The sequence below is a fragment of the Engystomops pustulosus genome, chromosome 3 (assembly GCF_040894005.1).
Source record: "Engystomops pustulosus chromosome 3, aEngPut4.maternal, whole genome shotgun sequence".
NCBI classification, from domain to species: Eukaryota; Metazoa; Chordata; class Amphibia; order Anura; family Leptodactylidae; genus Engystomops; species Engystomops pustulosus.
In genome coordinates, this window is record NC_092413.1 from 44302259 (window position 1) to 44320778 (window position 18520).

The 18520-nt window shown below is 38.6% G+C and overlaps 1 protein-coding gene across 1 annotated transcript in view; it reads right to left on the reverse strand.

The window, feature by feature from the left end:
* Window positions 1–18520, reverse strand: part of LOC140121260 (protein kinase C delta type-like) — a 120687-nt gene that overhangs the window by 38246 nt on the left and 63921 nt on the right. The window contains exon 8 of the mRNA XM_072140619.1: window positions 13646–13705. Coding sequence (XP_071996720.1) covers window positions 13646–13705 — 60 coding nt within the window. The remainder of the gene's footprint in view (window positions 1–13645; window positions 13706–18520) is intronic.

The following is an 18520-nucleotide window of genomic DNA, read 5'->3' on the forward strand; positions in this document are numbered from 1 at the left end:
ACTATATATTCCATAAGAAAAACTAATTTATGAAAGCAGTATAAGTTTACACAAACCTTATAACATATTCATAAAAATCTCTCTTTTTTACTTTTAATTTGACTTCTTAAAAAGAGAATTGTGTTAAGTAAAATGTAGGTTCTGATTTTTTTTTTTAATTCTTAAAAACATGTATCAAAAATATAGCATAAAATATATCTAAAAATCTCTCAAATTATACATTAAAGATCTAACATTGGCTCTGTAAACCATTACTAAAATAGGAGTCTGACACAAACAGCTAAGATCAATGGTATTCGGTATTGTTTTTTTACAAAATATATACCATTTGTACCGGCTCAAAAATCACTCTGATCCTTTTTTTTTTTCAAAAATGTTGGGAGGTCCACAAACTTAGCAACCTCAAGACTCCGGTGGATCCCAATCTAGCTAGGATTCCTTTTTTAACAGAATTATTATTAATAATAATAAAATATTAAATTATTTATATATTAAAGGTAAATTTAGCTTTTGATCAACATTTTATAGAAAAATTCCTCACAGCAGGGACAGCGTAGAGCATCAAGAAGGATCTAGATGCCTTTTTACACCTAAATAACATTGATGGTTATGTTATATAGAATTGTTTCCCATAAAAATCCCTTCCTCATCTTATCCCTTCCTTTCCTTGGTTGAACTTGATGGACAAGTGTCTTTTTTCAACCGTATAAACTATGACTAACAAGTTGATTATCTTTGTATTTTTTTTTCTAATTTATTGGTTCATTCTGGAGCTCAATGCTCAGCTCATGTCTCAGCTGTGGGTTGCGTGGTGCAGGGCTTAGACAGTCACCTACTTGGGAAGTGTCCAGGTACTGAGAAAATAGCTTGTTCACAGTTTACTCATGGCTGGTTATACTTTCTTCTGTGACTTGCAGTTTTTCTGTTTTTTGCTGGACCTGAACGTGTATCTGAGCCTTTATCTAGCCTGAGCCAGTATCCTGAACCCACAGCCTGTTCTATAACCCTGAACCTGTACCGAATCTTTTAACCTGAGCAAGGGGGCTAACCAGTGGGGGAGGAGAAGCTTTACAATAACTAATATGCCTGCTCTCATGCCACCACTCCACAACACCAGCATGTAACTGGCCTTGCCATCACTGAAACAAGACAAAGCTATCCTAGATCAATTTACATTGGACAACATGAATTTAACGATATACCTCTTTTTATGATACAGACAAGAAAACTATGCTTTGAAATATGGTTTGAGATTTTTTAATCAATGGAAAAAATAAAAATATAAACAAAAAAATATATAGTCAATTCACAGCATACACTTTTATTGTTACTTTTACCTTTTTATGATAGCACTCAAGGGATATCTGCTTTTGTACTTTAGATTTTATGGGGCTGAAAAATTGCTGCCTAATAAAAACTAATGATATGGAAGTGGATGCCTTATCTTGTGTACAGGCCCTGCAATTATTAAGTCCGAAGGATGTGTAAAATCTATATGTGTTTTATGGATTTTGGAAAGATCGATCAGAAAGGAAATTATTTTAGTATGTCCAAAAGTCAACAGTTCTATCTTTGTACTGACATAATGGGTGACATCAGACATTATTATTTCCTTTTATTAGTTACATTTTGTAACTCATCACCAATTTGATGCCCCACAGTTGACACATTAGGATGATCTTTGTGTTCCCATTGTTGCCAAAAAAAGAATTTGCTGGTATGGATTTATTAGTTAAAGCAGTTGTTCCAAGTATTTAAGTAATTCCCTATCTATAGCTTGTCACTGAGGGTCCGACTGCTGGGTCCCCCAGGATCACGAGAACAGGACCCTCAGCTCTGAAGAGAATGGGAATCCCATTCTCACTGATGTTGCTCCATTCAATTCTCTGGGATTGCTGGAAATAGCCAGGCACAAATCACACAACTCTCTCTGTCCATTCCCTTGCACAGTGAATGGAGCAGCAGGGTACATACTCATTCTACTGCTTCACCCATTAGTAAGTGTGCACAGTTTTTTATCTTCCAATAAGCTTGATAAAGAGGTTGTGTTTCTGACCTAAAAAATCATAGCTTTAAGAATTTTTGAAAACTTTTTACAATTTGCTTTTATAGTAAAACATTTTAAATGTAAAATAAAATTTAGTTGGACCAAATTGTGAGAGAATTGTCTCTATGGTCTGAAAAATTGGAAGCATGGCTACACATGGAGCGCCCCGTTTTCTCCAGGATATCCATTTTCTGTGGAGCTAAGGGTCCTTTACTCATCTTGCCAGCCAGTTACCCTAAATCCTGTGAATAGGAGATAACTAAATACTTTGGACAACCCCATTATTACTCAGTGTCATACATTAAACAGTTTATCCTGGAATATTGTTAGGTCTACAGCACCTTAATTAGTTATCCATATTTCAGAATTAAAGGCATATTAAATGAGTTGTCCAGGTGTGTTAAAAAAAATCTACAGGTGGCCTGGGGGGGTGGGGGTCTGTAAAAAAAACATGTTTTTACCTTCTTTGGTGACCTTGTCTTCCCATGCCGCCGTGACCCTGTTTGTTTACAGAGGCAGGCACTCTCTGCGATGATAGCTTCTACCTGCCTGGCATGTCCACCCATCCTCTGTCAATGTGCCTGATACACATTGAAATAAATTAATGTGAGCGGAAGTTGTCGGAATGGAGCATGCCAGTCTCTGTAAACAAACAGGGGAATGGCAGCAGAGGAAAATGGGAGCAAAGGAGAAGGCAAGTACAGTTTTTTTTTTCAGGCACCTCCAGGCCACCTGTAGATTTTTTAGCACACTTGGACAACCCTTGTAATTCCTCTATTACCTGGCTAATCGAAGTCAATCTCCACTCCTTGTCTATCTTGGTTTACAAAAGGGAATTCCCTTTACCTCAGTAAGAGATGTTCATATTAGTAGGTTTCCTAGCTATGACTTTGTTAATATGTCAAAGTATTTTTAATTTTATGCTGTACAGAGATTGACATGGAAAATTCAACATACAAGATGCAAATTTCATGCAGATGCCAAACATGGAACCATTACACGATCCATAAGGAAATGAGGACCAAAGCTAATATTTCATTACAATGTCATCAGAAAGCATACAATGGGGCTTATTTACTTACCTGGCCCATGCACGATCCGCGAGGTGCGTTGTCAGACAAGGATGAAGTCTGCTGCGATTCAACAAGATTGTGCGCCCGAGATCCTGCATGTGTCGCTTCCCCGCTGAGGTCCGCCGGAGTTCACCTTCTTCTTCCTGGTGCATGTAAGTGCATGTCTTGCGACACAATTTGATTTGTTAAATCCTGTGCGTAGTCCGAATCTGTCGGATCGTCTGATGGCCCGCCCCCCGATCCCCAAAAACTTCGGAAAACCTGACAGAAATGCGGCCACGGAACCTTAGTAAATAAGCCCCAATGTATCTGGATGTTTCTCTTTCCTTAGCACCACTTATTCCATTACCCAAGTTTAAGTAATATTTTACTATAATGTGAAGGTCATCGATGATTAGTTAAATATATAGTGAAGATAAAGTTATGATCCCAGAGCGAATTTACCTTACATTACACCAATGAAATTGCTATTTAATTCTTGTGCGACTGAAAGCATTTTTACACTTGCTAACTGACTTTCCTTTAGCAGATGATTTACCCTACAATTTACATGATAAGAAAATTGCAACCTTGACACACTAAGTAACAAAATATTATTACAATTAAATAGAGCCAAATCCATCATTGTGCCTAGACGCTGCCTCGTGATGATTAAACCTACGAATAACAAATTTAGAAAGTAATAGTTAGGGTGACTACAGTTGGAGAAATGAGGAAATTGTTCCTGCTGTCAGGGTTTTTTTTCATTTGTTGCCTGGAGAGTGTCTTCCAAATTGATATCAGTAATAAAATGTATTTAGGGAAAGTCATATGTGATAGGAGGTAGTTGAATACTATAGAAATACATGGATCCAAGACTACAGCTCTATACATCTCTGGATGGATAGATATTCCTTTTAATCCTCACATACACCTGCACACTTAGCTAAACATGTATGTGTTAAAGGGGTTGTCCAAAACTTCTTAAAAAACAAAAGGTAGCCGGGAGGGGGCTGCTAAAAAAAAAAGGGACACTCAGAGGGCGCCGAAAGGTAAGTACATCTTTATTTTTTGAAGCAGCCCCCTCAAAGCCACTTTTGTTTTTTTTTAAGAAGTCTCGGACAACCCCTTTAAGTCTATGTCTATGTCTCGCTAAATTAACACTAGTAGGTTGAGGAAACACTAACTGTGATTCACTCGTCCAGCAGTGTGAACTAAGCTCTAGTGGCAGGCTATTGTATTCATCACACACATCTCTCTGCAGTCAGACTTAGACCTGAAAGAGTTAACACTAGGTGACTGTGAGTGCCTGCACCTACCACCTAGGGCAGAGTTCCTCCTCACTATAGGTATCTGGCTCCCACTTCACCCTTTGCTGTTCAAATTAATTTGCTAGCTCTTAAACTGTTCTGCTATTGTTAGTTTCTCTTGGTTTCTGACCTCTGGATTTGTTTTATTGACTATTCCTCTGTTTTGGTGATTTGGCTCTTAAATGCTCTCTCTGTTGGTAGTCTGGACCATCTACTACCTCTTATAGTGTTTTTCCGTTTGTGTGTCTTGTTTTGTGTCTGCCTAGTGACCTAGAGAGTGAACAGCGCCCAGTTACTGACCACCGGTTAGGGTGGACCCAGTAAGTAGACAGGTGATAGTTTGGAGGGCTCCGTTTTAGAGCACACGGTCCTGTCTATTATCCCTGTGTCCAGAATTCCTATTACAGCATGAGTTCTGAATGCAAAGAGGGAAGTGAGCTGCTGCTAATACTCTAGAAAGAACTGGTCAAAATCCTAAGAACAGGTTAAAACTCAACATACCAAGTTGTTACAAAGCAGCTGCAGCAGGTCTCAGTCTCACCCTCCCCCTGCACTTCCTGTAATTTCAGCAGCAGTGAACACACAGTGAGAGGGGAGAGTGCCCCTTAACAGTGTGTAGACAGCACAGCCTGTGTAGGTACAAAACGGAGTTTTAGGGTAATTAGCATCATTTTAAAAGTTTATTTGAGAAGGAAGGCAGCCATGATCGCCAAATATAAGAAGATTATCACAGTCACAATGTCTGAATCTATTAGTAAGTGACCCTGGTTTATCATAGTTGATTTTGATGGTAGATTTTCATTAAAATTAAATTAGTTTTATTGTACTGCCAGAGTGTCATAATATTAAATAATAATTCCTTTTTTTATAAAGCACACACAGATTACGCAGCGCTTTACAGAGTTTACCAAAACAGTCCCTATCCTGAATGGGACAGGGGCTCACAATCTAATCAACCTACCAGTATGTTTAGCAATATGGGAGGAAACCCACACAAACATGGAAAGATCATACAAACTCTTTGACCTGGATGGGACTTGAACCCAGGACCCCAGCGCTGCAAGACTGTACTGCTAACCACTGAGCCACTGTGCTGCCCAGTGTGTCTGTTGAGATTGTGGATCCAGCGGTCAGACCTCCATTCTACAACCTTTTCCTAACCCTCTGGACACCAGATACGATTGAGCAATTAGCAAATCCTTTCAAGTATCATAATAATTATCTTCATTTAATGCATTAAAAGCTTTAAATATTGGATGCCGGGATAGGGAAAAAAGACGGAGGAGATAATATGTGGTAATGGGGATAGCACCCCTTACTCAGAAAAGGACATGGATGTAGTTGGCATCAAGTTCCTGTATTGGTTGGAAAATAAAATTAGAACAGCAATTCTCTTTGACTTACAATAGGACAGTGATGGTGGACCTATGTCACAGGTGGCAGATGTGGCACTTAGACTACCTCCTACAGTTCAACGCAAGTCATTTGCTGATCTCAGTGCTATTTTTACCCTTTAAACACCATATTCAGATGTACTCAAAGGGTGGCACCTTAGTGGTCAAAGATGTATGAGATACGTTCCAAATCCTAGGAGCCATGACTTTGGATCTCTTTGGAGGCACCACATACAGCCGAACCCTGAATAGAAGCTAAAATGATAGTCTAAATTTGCCCTCCTGCTTTCAACTGTATTGATGTCTTCAGGAGGCCAATATAAATGAAAGATGTGGCAGAAGACTTATTGATAAATTACTACTTATATTACACTTTGCGATAAATTGCTGGTTTTTGGTTGTAGTTTGGGCATTCAGTCACGAAAGGGTTCGCCATCACTGCAATAGGTGGTTTGGCCACAGTTGCGGCTTCTGCCAGATACACGAACATGGAGCCAACATCTTTCGGCTCCATGATCCTGTGTTTATAGGGCATTGAATAGGCAATTGGTATGGGGACCCAGTCTCGGCATGCCAATTATGTATCAAGGGTCTATCTGGAGGTCATCAATACTAAATACATTAATGATTACCAGATCTCTAGTTCTCTTTCGTTAGGAGAATGTGGGCTACTCTTAATTATTGTTTGGAGTGATATACAAATTAACCCTTTACCTATTGCTGATCACTGAATCTATTATTATTATTATTATTATTATTATACTTTATTATCCCAAACGGGAACTTAAAGTGTCACCTCCGCAGTACATCAAATTGACAAGACATCACATATATACTCACATAACAACATAATCACATAGGAACACATATACCATATAACAGAATAAAAACACCAATACAATAAATATGAATAAAATTTCACCCATATTCGATAGATAGTTACTCGAATAGATGATAAAGTAATAAAATGGTACCCATTTTCCAATGATCTCACTTTTTAAAACATCCCTATTTCTCCCCTAAGTAGGATATTCGATAGCTCGAGAGCGGCCGGTATAAATGTCTTTTTAAATCTCTCCGACCTGCAACGCAAAAGAATAAAACGAGAGCTAAAACCACTAATCTGCGCTTGCACTACACCATGCATTGGGTGGTCACTATTATTTCTAATTTTTTCCAGTTTCTTTATCATCCCACACTGTACAAGTTCCTCCCATCTATCAAATTGCAGGCCTACTATCGAGGAGGCTTTCTTAATTATTTTATCCATCTTTTGACAATCCCTACTAGAGATACAATTGCCCCAAGCCACTAGGGCAAATGCAAATGCACTGACCATAACCGTATTATAAAAACTGACCATCATAGTCCTTGGGATGTCAAATGCCCTTAGTCTGCGTAAAAAAAATAGATTACTATTTGCACGTCTGGATACCTTTTCTATGTGCTCATGCCAGCTTAATTTATTGTCAATTATTACGCCCAAATATTTATAGCTACCAACCTGCTCTACTTCTGTCCCAGCTATACTAAGAGGTTTGGGCATAACGCCCTTTTTCCTTGAGAAGTCAATAACCAATTCTTTTGTTTTATTTACGTTTAGTACGAGACCGTTTGAGCTGCACCATTCAGTAAATGTTTTCACTGATTCTCGATATTCACTGTCGTCCCCCTCTGTGATACAGCCCACCATTACCGAGTCGTCCGAGTACTTCTGAAGGAAACAGGACGAATCATTTTTCCTAAAATCCGAGGTATATAAAATAAACAAAAAAGGAGCTAGCACAGTACCCTGGGGGGCCCCCGTACTGCACACCACCTCATCAGACCATGTGTCACCCAACCTGACCCTCTGTGGTCTACAGCGCAGATAAGCCATCAACCATTTGATCATGGTTGGTTCTATCTGCATAACCTGCAGCTTAGACTCTAGCAATGCTGGGATGATCGTATTAAATGCGCTGCTAAAGTCGAAAAAAGTCAAGCGTACTTCTGTTTTGGGGGATTCAAGATGGGCACATACTCTATGTAACAGATTAATTAATGCATCATCTACTCCCAGCCCACGCCTATATGCAAATTGTAGTGGGTCTACGAAATCCTTCACTACACTGGATAAATGTCGCATAACAAGTCTTTCTAGAATTTTCATGATCACCGGGGTCAGCGCTATTGGTCTGTAATCGTTCAATGTTTTCGGTCGAGGGATTTTATTTACAGGAACTATAACCGAAGTTTTCCATAAAGTTGGCACTACTCCACATTGTAGGCTCATGTTAAATAAATATGTAAAAACCTCCCCCAGCTCCCTACAGCACATTTTCAAGACCCTATTATCTAACATATCTGGGCCTCCAGCTTTACTAGATTTTATCCGTCCTAATTCTAGTACCACATCCACAACTTTAATTGGTGACATCATCTCCCGTTTTCCTCCTTCGTGATATTCCTCTACCACATCTAGATTTACACCATCCCTTACATTAATTCCCGCCACTATGGAATTACTCATGTCATCAAACCGATTAAAGAAGTTATTTAGTACAATTTCTACTATATATATTGTTGTGTCTTTGTTTTCGCTGGTTCAACTACATTATAATCTGTATAAGGCCAGTAACTACATACCTTCCTTGCTAACAGAAACAATTATTGGTCTATAGCATTTGTTTGCCACTAGCATAATTGGATGTTATGTACCAATAACATGTTGTCCCAAAGGAAAGTCTAATAGCCAAATGTTTTCCCTGGGAATACTTGATTGACAAGACACACGCTAAATACGTAGGGCGCTTTTCCAGTCAATATGGAAATCACACCCCATCCTCTCCCTTTAATTGCTGTGCATCTTCCCTTCTCTGTGTATACTAATAATGAACACATGCCCACAACTAAATTCTGCATAATTATGTCATTAATTGGGTTGTTAGGTCATCTCACCAAGCAATGCTAAGGATACAGAGGTCTTCACCTTCAGGTCAAAGGGCACAATAGAACAAAAGTCATTAACACTTAAAGCCAGGATGTGACCTGTGACTACTGAATTTAATGTAGACGGTCACAGACATTTGTAATCACACACGCCATTATCACAGGGGATAATTACTAAATTATCTGTAACCGCTGAACTGGGACAAGGGCTAGGCTGGACAGGCAGCTGCATGGGGTCTGGGCCGTGCACTGAATTCTTCATTTGTTAGTTGACTACAAAGGAAAGATGTCAAGTCTTTGGTTATCTGCATGGTCAGCAAGCCATGGCCAGCCAAGTGAAATATGCATAAAGTAGATACTCCACAAAAGCCAAAGGGGCACCCACCAGAGGATCTGTATATTCAACTTGATTTACACAAATCATTGCCTTTGTTGTGGAGGGTGGGCAGGGTTTACCATAAAGGGGTTGTCCAGATAACTAAATAAAATAAATGCTTACAATGATTAAATATCATTAAAGAAGTAGAACTTAAATTTCTGGTTGTCCAATACTACAATTCCAACAACTACGGTCTGAAAGGAATATCTACCCAAGGGATGTTCTCAAGGGCATACAAAGTGAGTCATTTCCAATGCACAATACTTGCTGTAAAGGTGAAGTGTAATGATAAGCAGTAAAGATAGAAGAACGGGACACTAGCATGTGTGGACGCTCCAAGGGATTAAAGCGGTTGTCAGAAAATACAAAGATTTTTATATACAACTGCTTATACTTATCAACCACTTATACTCAACTCTCCCCACAATCCCGAAAGTGACGTTGAACCACTTCAGGAACATACCCCGCCTGTTTAATCGTACACAGGCCACAAGCAAAGGCCGGAGCATGTTCACGCTGTGGTTGTGTTACCTTTGGGCCATGGACTGTATGAATATTATAGCCCCTTCATGTCTGGAATTGACTTCCTACATATGGTACTGGAATCTACTATATAGACCAGCCTATATTATAATCCACTACTGTGCAGAGCGTGGTGATGGGCGAGTTATTTTTACGGATACCCCAGCCAGAAATAAAACATTTTTATGGCCAGACAACACCTTTACTTTGCAAAAAGATCCAACAGATTAGTATAAGCTCACACTGCCATCAGGATTTCATTTCATTACCTCTGTTACAAAAAGATAACGGATGGTAAATAAATGGTAATACAACTGAACATAACGGATGACAGTGTCCATTAACAGTACATACACTTTACTTTCAAGACATCAGTCTATAGCTTCTATATCTGTATATCTATCTATCCATCTCTCAAATCTATCATTCCCTTAAATAAATCTATCTGTCTATCTATCTCAATTTCAAAACATTGATCTATATCTAGCTTCTATATCTGTATATCCCTATATTTATTCATTCATCCGTCAAGTCTATTTATATGTCTATTTATCCCTCATAGAGGTCACATCTATATATATCCCTATATTTATTCATTCATCCGTCAAGTCTATTTATATGTCTATTTATCCCTCATAGAGGTCACATCTATATATATATATATATATAGATGTGATAATTTAATAATAATTCCTTTATTTATACCAACCTATCGATCTCGCTTTTCTATCTATCTACCTATTGGTCCCTCTCTATATCTCATATTTATTTATAATCTATCCATCATCTATTTTCTATCTATATATTAGCTATTTTTGTCTAATGATATCTGTCTATTTCTTCATCTAAAAAAACTTACTATCCCTCCCCATTGACTTCAATGTAAAAGAGAACTTCATGTCATCCGTTATGGTGAGTTAGACATCATCCATTAGAAATATTTTTTTTTTACGGTAAAAAAGTACTTAAAATTCATTTTTCATCCAAAAAACGGATGCCTGTCTAACAGAAGAAATAAAAATTGCATTAAAGAAAGGATTTATGCTGCACACTATAAAGATTGAGTTGCACGGGTGCTCTGAAGAGGGTCACACTGTTGTTGTTGCAAATTCGGGTTTTTATTTCGTACAAAAATCCGAAGTTGTGACGTTTCGATCAGACAATTGACCTTCATCAGACTCAGTTTGTATGGAGGTACAGGAGAAAAGGGTTTGCGTATAGCAATATGGCGCTGGGGTAATGAGAATGTATTGCTTGTGGAGTAAAGCGCTATACTCCTCAACCGGTACATACCGCCATTGCATTGACTTCAATGGGATTTATAAAGGATCTCAATTTCAGTTTCTTACCTTTTTAAGCAGAAGCTAGAAACGGAAATCTGAACAGTAAAGTGAACTGAGCCTTACTGGGAAAAAGGAATAATTTTTTACTGGAAGAGCTTGTAGAGTGGCATGTGTTATGATTTAGAAACTTGTAAACTCTCGTAAACGCATTTTCCCATCCTAAGTCATTTCCCATTAATACTCCTTTTTTTCCTGACTCCTCGTGGCCTTTCTAAAGGCTCCTTATGGGCATTTTGCCAGTTTGTCTCTCTATAGTATGTTGTAGTGGAAATGTCCAAAATATAAAGTAGGGGGTCACCATATGTTATGGAATTTCTGCACATCTCTGCAACAAGCAAAAAAACATCACTAGGTTATCAATAAAAAAATACATAAAAACTTCATAAAAATGTCAGCTCAATGTTAAATTGTGTTGATAGCTGAATCCATAAAAGCCAACATCAGTGGGATCCCCTGTGAATATAATCACGTCACTAAACACATTTTACTCTGAGACATCCTACCAGGGGGTTCATGCTCATTTTACAAGATCTATTGTGCTTTACATTTCATGTGCTTTTTTTTAATGGAAATGTGTATTTGAAGAATCAATTTATTTTAGCTAGGCATGCTGGACACACAGCGTGTAATAATTGCTCCGCTCCAAGCTGTAACTAAAATTCACAGATGTAGAGAAATCAGGATAACAGCAAAAATCTGTTAATGATCAAAAGTACTGCAACTGAAGGTTCAGTGACTCAGTCCACATGTATACTAACACTATACAAAAAAGTGATTATTCAGCTATTCACAGGAACAGAACTATTGATTCAAATAACAAAGAAAGCTATATAAATCTCTCGGGCTGGGAAAATTGATTTTCCTTCTTCCATTTTTTTGCCTTGAAGTTCCTTTAGGCATTTAATCTTTGTTCAATTCAACTTTCCAGTTCTCCCCATGAATGCAAAAATAATTATAAGTTCTTCAGAAAACCATGCAAAATAAATCATTTTGAATGCCTTAAAAACACTTCCATGTCTATAATTGATCTCCAGGTAGTGACGTGTGAAGTTTGGGATAAACATGTCAGAATATTGCGCTTAGAAATGCAGAAATGTTGATGGATTCATATCACATTCCCATAACGGAGGCAGCTGGGAAATCATGATATCATTTCATCTTGCCATCGACACACTGCAGTCGATGGCATGGAACTAGATTTTTTGCACTATTTGTAAAATTCAAATAAATTTCCACTTTCTAAATTTGTTTTCATTTTTAAGTCCTACATTTTGTGCTAATTAATATCTGACTATATCTCATCATAGGACTGAAGGAATGAGAAACATCTGTATATGTGCAGAGGGCAGCATGGAGAGAACAGGGAAAGGCTGAAGCTCTCAATGGAGGCAAAGATACAGGCACATATATATGCAGAGAGATGTCTAATGGAACAGATTTATTGAAAACAGGACAACAACTTTAAGCCCCTTACTGCCCCTTACAATTGGATAAATTTGGAAACTTAAAGCCCCAAAAACATAAAATCTTCAGATATTGGCATGTTTGATCGACCATGTATGTAATGTAAACAGGGCATCCAACTATAGATGAGGCAAGTTGACATTTTAACATCCTGATCTCTTTTTTTTCTCAGGAGATAAATTAATGGCATCCATGTGGATGAACCCTATGCTATCTGCCCACAGGGGGGCGGGGAGATGTCTTTGGCACGCCTCGAACTTCTGATATGAGAGTGATTATCATGGAGTGGGAGTGGAAACAGTACTGTCTGCACGGCTCCCTCCATCTTCTGTAAGCCAGCAGGATACAGGACGTCACAGTAAGTCCTGCTGGGAGAGGGTCATGTGGGGGTCTTGTGGTGAACACTTTATTAGGGCAAGCATAATATGGGTCAACCCTTTTCGGGTATAAACTTTCCCTAGTAAAGTTTTCCTTAAGTGACCAACCCCTTTAATGTTTTTCGTGGCTGATTTACTTTAATCAGGACTCTGTTTTTTCACTGATCCTCATAAATTATAGTCTGATAGAGTGATTCATTAAAAACATTTGACTGGGTCATGCTCTTCTTTACAAAGGAATGGGGGCATGGCTCATTAAAATAATGACTTTGGGCACTAATTCACTAAAAGTATGAAGACATTTTGTGCGTCTTACTCATGTCTGAGCTGGACAGACTCAAAGAAAAAAAATAAATAGAAATACCCACTTCCACTTCTCTTGATGTTGTTCCTGGCGCTGTCCTCTGCTAATCTTGATATGGTGGGATTACGGTTCCGATGCCGTGCATGATTAGCAGCCCGGAGTACTGGACATCTTGCCCCCATGCTTAGGGGTTTTTAATTATAAGTTTCTTTTTTAGGTGATCCCGGTGTGTCAAGACTAGCAACGGTCAGCGTTAGGATAAACAAGAGAAGAAGAATAAATAGAAAGGTATTTCTATTTATTTTTTTCTAATGGTTGATTTCCTTGAAGGAAAACATTCTGCAATACAGCATATAAAACCATATAGCATATAAAAGTTATTGATGGGTTCAAGTCACTAAAGACAAGAAAGACCAGGACGGCCACTGTCAAGACATCTATGAAATCTAATATAAGCAATATAAACAATGTCTCTGAAGCTGCTTCTCCTTCTGTGCATATTTATCAATAATTAAAACCTACCTGGATATAAGCAAAGGTGCCAGAAGCAAGTAGTAATAGACTGAGGCAAAGTATTGGATTCTGTTATGACAAAATGAAAAAAATCAAAACAATAATTAGATAGATGAAAGTAAGAGAGAAAAATAATAGCTAGATGGATAGATATTAAATTATAATAATAATTTTCCCATAGTATTCCCTTTGGTTGATAAATAGATAACATAAAGAAATCTCTACCTGTATAGCACCATCATATTCCACAGCCCTTTCCAGACAGATAGACAGATAGGTGAATGCCAGAAAGACTTGACTGACATCATTTATAGATAAATAAAAAAATAGCCAGCTGCACCAGTACAGGTAGTCCCATACTTACGAACACCCAACTTACAGACGATCCCTAGTTACGGCTACAATAAACAGCTATAACAGTTATCACAGGTGTCTGTAATGAAGCATTATTGTTAATCCTGGTTCTTATGACAACTCAACATTTTTAAAATCCAATTGTCTCAGAGACCAAAAAAAATGTTGCTGGGGTTACAATAATAAAATTTACAGTTCCAACTTACATACAAATTCAACTCAAGAGCAAACCTACAGAACCTCTATTGTACGTAACCTTGGGACTGCCTGTAATAGAATACAGGCGGGGATGGATTCAAAAAATGTCGGCACCCCAAAAACTTATCAAAAATAAGGTTTACTTTTTTTCCCATTGTGCAACATTTCATCATACACCTTTCTCAAACTCTTGATAGATAGATAGATAGATAGATAGATAGATAGATAGATAGATAGATAGATAGATAGATAGATATGAGATAGATAGATGTGAGATAGATAGATCGATAGATAGATATGAGATAGATAGATAGATAGATAGATAGATAGATGTGAGATAGATCGATAGATAGATAGATGTGAGATAGATAGATAGATAGATAGATATGAGATAGATAGATAGATAGATAAGATGAGGAAAAGGCAGCACTCCGTAAATGGTGTCAAAATAAAGTGGGTGTCTTTATTCCATTAGCGACGTTTCAGCTCCTTGCGAGCCTTTATCAAGCATGGTGAATGTGGCCAGCACACAAACATATATAGGCCAACAATACATTTCATTGGTTGATACAGATTGTGAGTAAATGACAGATAGTTAATAATTATACACGTGTCAATTCATAATATATATACAAGTGCAATAGGAAGGCTAGGAAGCTATACAAATGATAAAAATACAAAGTGAAAAGTGCAAACAATGCATGTGTATTTCATAACTAAAAACAATAGTCCACCAATCAGCTTACGGATCCTCCCACGTCTCGGCACTTTCATTCATAAAATTCGATGTGTTGATGTCTTTGTAGAGGGAACATATAATTCCAGACCACATTCGATGCTATTGACACGTACAAGGACATCTGGGATGCCACGGAAACCATGGCAACAGAGGTAAGTAGCGTATCGCCTCTCCAGGATCCAGGTGTGCCGGTGGACTTGAGTGGTAATTTCACCGCTCTGGTCTCCGTGCGCAGACTCGCAAGCTCCGTGTAGGCGCTATCCATAGGACTGTCACCCACTTCGCTCGGTGTCCTCCCGGTCCATCCGGAGAAATGGCTTAGCCAAATTAGACCTCCGCCCGTCCTGTGTCTAAGCTATCATGTGTGGTGCCAAACAGAAAGTAGTTGTTGTGTAAAACTAACTCTAAGAGTTCAAGTATGACGGGCAGTCTTGAACAATTGACTGACTTCTACACATATCTTAATACTGTAGACAGTGACATCAAATTCACCATGGTACACTCACAGAATTCTTTACAATTTCTTGATGTACTGGTTGAAAATACACCAAATGGAATTTCCACTGATGTTTTCATTAAAGCTACTGACAGAAATACCATACTTCACTTTAACAGTAATCACCCACGCCCAATGATAAACTCGCTACCATTGAGTCAATTATACAGGGTTAAACGTATATCGAGTGACCACAGTAAATTAGAGAAAAACACGAACCAGATGTTGACAAAATTCAAACAAAGGGGTTATCCACACAGAGTCCTTGTGAACAACAAACAAATTCTGGATACAAAAAATAGGGAGGAACTATTAGTACCCAAGCCTCGGTTTAATCAGCAACAGAGAATCCCATTCATCTCCACTTATTGCGACACGAGCAACAAAATCTCCAAGATAATTAAAAAACATTGGCACATACTTTCGAGTGACCCCGCAGGGGTACCTGAATTTAGTAATCCCCCTATTTTTTCTTACAGGAGGGCCAGAAACATTAGAGATCGGTTGGTCAAGACCGACATAGGCCCATCTAAAACATTTATACAGAGGGGCATCTGTGGACCGACACGCAAAGGTTGTTATCCCTGCCGATCCTGTATTAACTGCTCCTATGTCATTAAAGGCGATACCTTTACCCACAATGGGAAACAGCATAAAATTCGACATTACCTAGACTGCAATAGTGACTTTGTCATCTACTTACTCACATGTCCATGTGACCTCAAATACGTTGGAGAAACAACGTTAGATTTTAGAACTAGATTCACACAACACAGGTATACCATTCGCAAAAGAAGGAATGACCGACCAGTGAGTAGGCACTTCACCGAGGCAGGACATAAGGAAAAAGATTTGAAATTTAGAATTATCGACCACATCCCTCCCCTCAGAAGAGGAGGCAATAGGGAAGTTATTTTACGCAAAAGAGAATTGCGATGGATACAGACACTAGGGACACTACAACCCAAGGGTTTAAATATTGAATATAACCTTGGAAGCATCTTATAGGTTTGGAATATGTGTTCAAACATTGGTTAAATTCTGTACTTTGCTGCATAACCCTCCTATAAATCCTAACAATAGAGTGATGCTGGTAAGGAGATAATACTCCTGTGGCAAGTTATTACAATGTGATCTAATTTAAAAGTTCACTAAATTTCCTTGTTCTTCTCTTCTCTTTAGATCTATTAAGGATGTGTAAACCCCATCGGCCTAGGATCCGAATTCCCACAAGTCTCGTGCACAGCATGAATATACAGTTCTCACAACCTCGTTGCTGCACTACATGTATGTCCTTTTTTCACCTGTCTACCTGCATACACGTCTATTTCACAGCACCACACATGATAGCTTAGACACAGGACGGGCGGAGGTCTAATTTGGCTAAGCCATTTCTCCGGATGGACCGGGAGGACACCGAGCGAAGTGGGTGACAGTCCTATGGATAGCGCCTACACGGAGCTTGCGAGTCTGCGCACGGAGACCAGAGCGGTGAAATTACCACTCAAGTCCACCGGCACACCTGGATCCTGGAGAGGCGATACGCTACTTACCTCTGTTGCCATGGTTTCCGTGGCATCCCAGATGTCCTTGTACGTGTCAATAGCATCGAATGTGGTCTGGAATTATATGTTCCCTCTACAAAGATGGCCGCCGGCTTATACAGCCCTTGGGCGCATGCGCCAAAATGCAGATGACGGCATTACCACAGCACACAGGAGACTTCCGTGCAGCCCGGAGCAACAAGTGTAGAACACCACGAGTTTCCTGCAGTGAGCGACTAACTTCGCGCCTGAACACAGCAGGAGACATCAACACATCGAATTTTATGAATGAAAGTGCCGAATGAAAGAGGATCCGTAAGCTGATTGGTGGACTATTGTTTTTAGTTATGAAATACACATGCATTGTTTGCACTTTTCACTTTGTATTTTTATCATTTGTATAGCTTCCTAGCCTTCCTATTGCACTTGTATATATATTATGAATTGACACGTGTATAATTATTAACTATCTGTCATTTACTCACAATCTGTATCAACCAATGAAATGTATTGTTGACCTATATATGTTTGTGTGCTGGCCACATTCACCATGCTTGATAAAGGCTTGCAAGGAGCTGAAACGTCGCTAATGGAATAAAGACACCCACTTTATTTTGACACCATTTACGGAGTGCTGCCTTTTCCTCATCTTATATTTCAGTCCCTTGGCCTGGGGACTTACGGTTCGTGCACCCACCGAAGTTGCTGTGCTGCTCTGAACTTTCCCTTATCTTAGATAGATAGATAGATATGAGATAGATAGATAGATAGATGTGAGATAGATAGATCGATAGATAGATGTGAGATAGATAGATAGATAGATAGATAGATAGATAGATAGATAGATAGATAGATAGATAGATATGAGATAGATAGATAGATAGATAGATATGAGATAGATAGATAGATAGATAGATAGATAGATAGATAGATAGATAGATATGAGATAGATAGATCTTACAGTTACTTTTATAGTACTGCGTGTATTTTTCTTTTTGTAAATATATATATATATTGATAGATAACAACAGGTATATCAATATAAAACACAAAAGAACAAACTACATGAGATAAATAGTTATAAAAAAAGATGGATAGAGAGAAAATAGATCCTAATGAAATAACTCTTTATCTAAATAGTGCCATGATATTCCACAGTACTTTCTAGAGAGATAAATATGTGATTGACAGAAAGAAATTAGATGATAGATTTAGATAAATAAATCATAATTGAATATGTAGAGGGGATTTATTAGGGATTGTATGCCTGAATACAGGGGGTGGGAATTGTGACTACTCCACCCTCTTCAAAAGAGGGGCGGGGAGGCCTCGCACCTGATCACTAGATATAGCCTGTGCCAGGTTTGGGCTATAGCGCGGTTCTATACCAGGCCGGAAGTGTGCCTGACGCACAATGCACCCAGTAATGGCATCCACAACGTCGAAGCTAAGTGATACAGGCAGTGCTAGGGGACGAGTTTCGGTGATATACCAGCGTATGATACATCACACTCCTAACAGAAAGATTAGATAGATATATATGTCTAATCTAT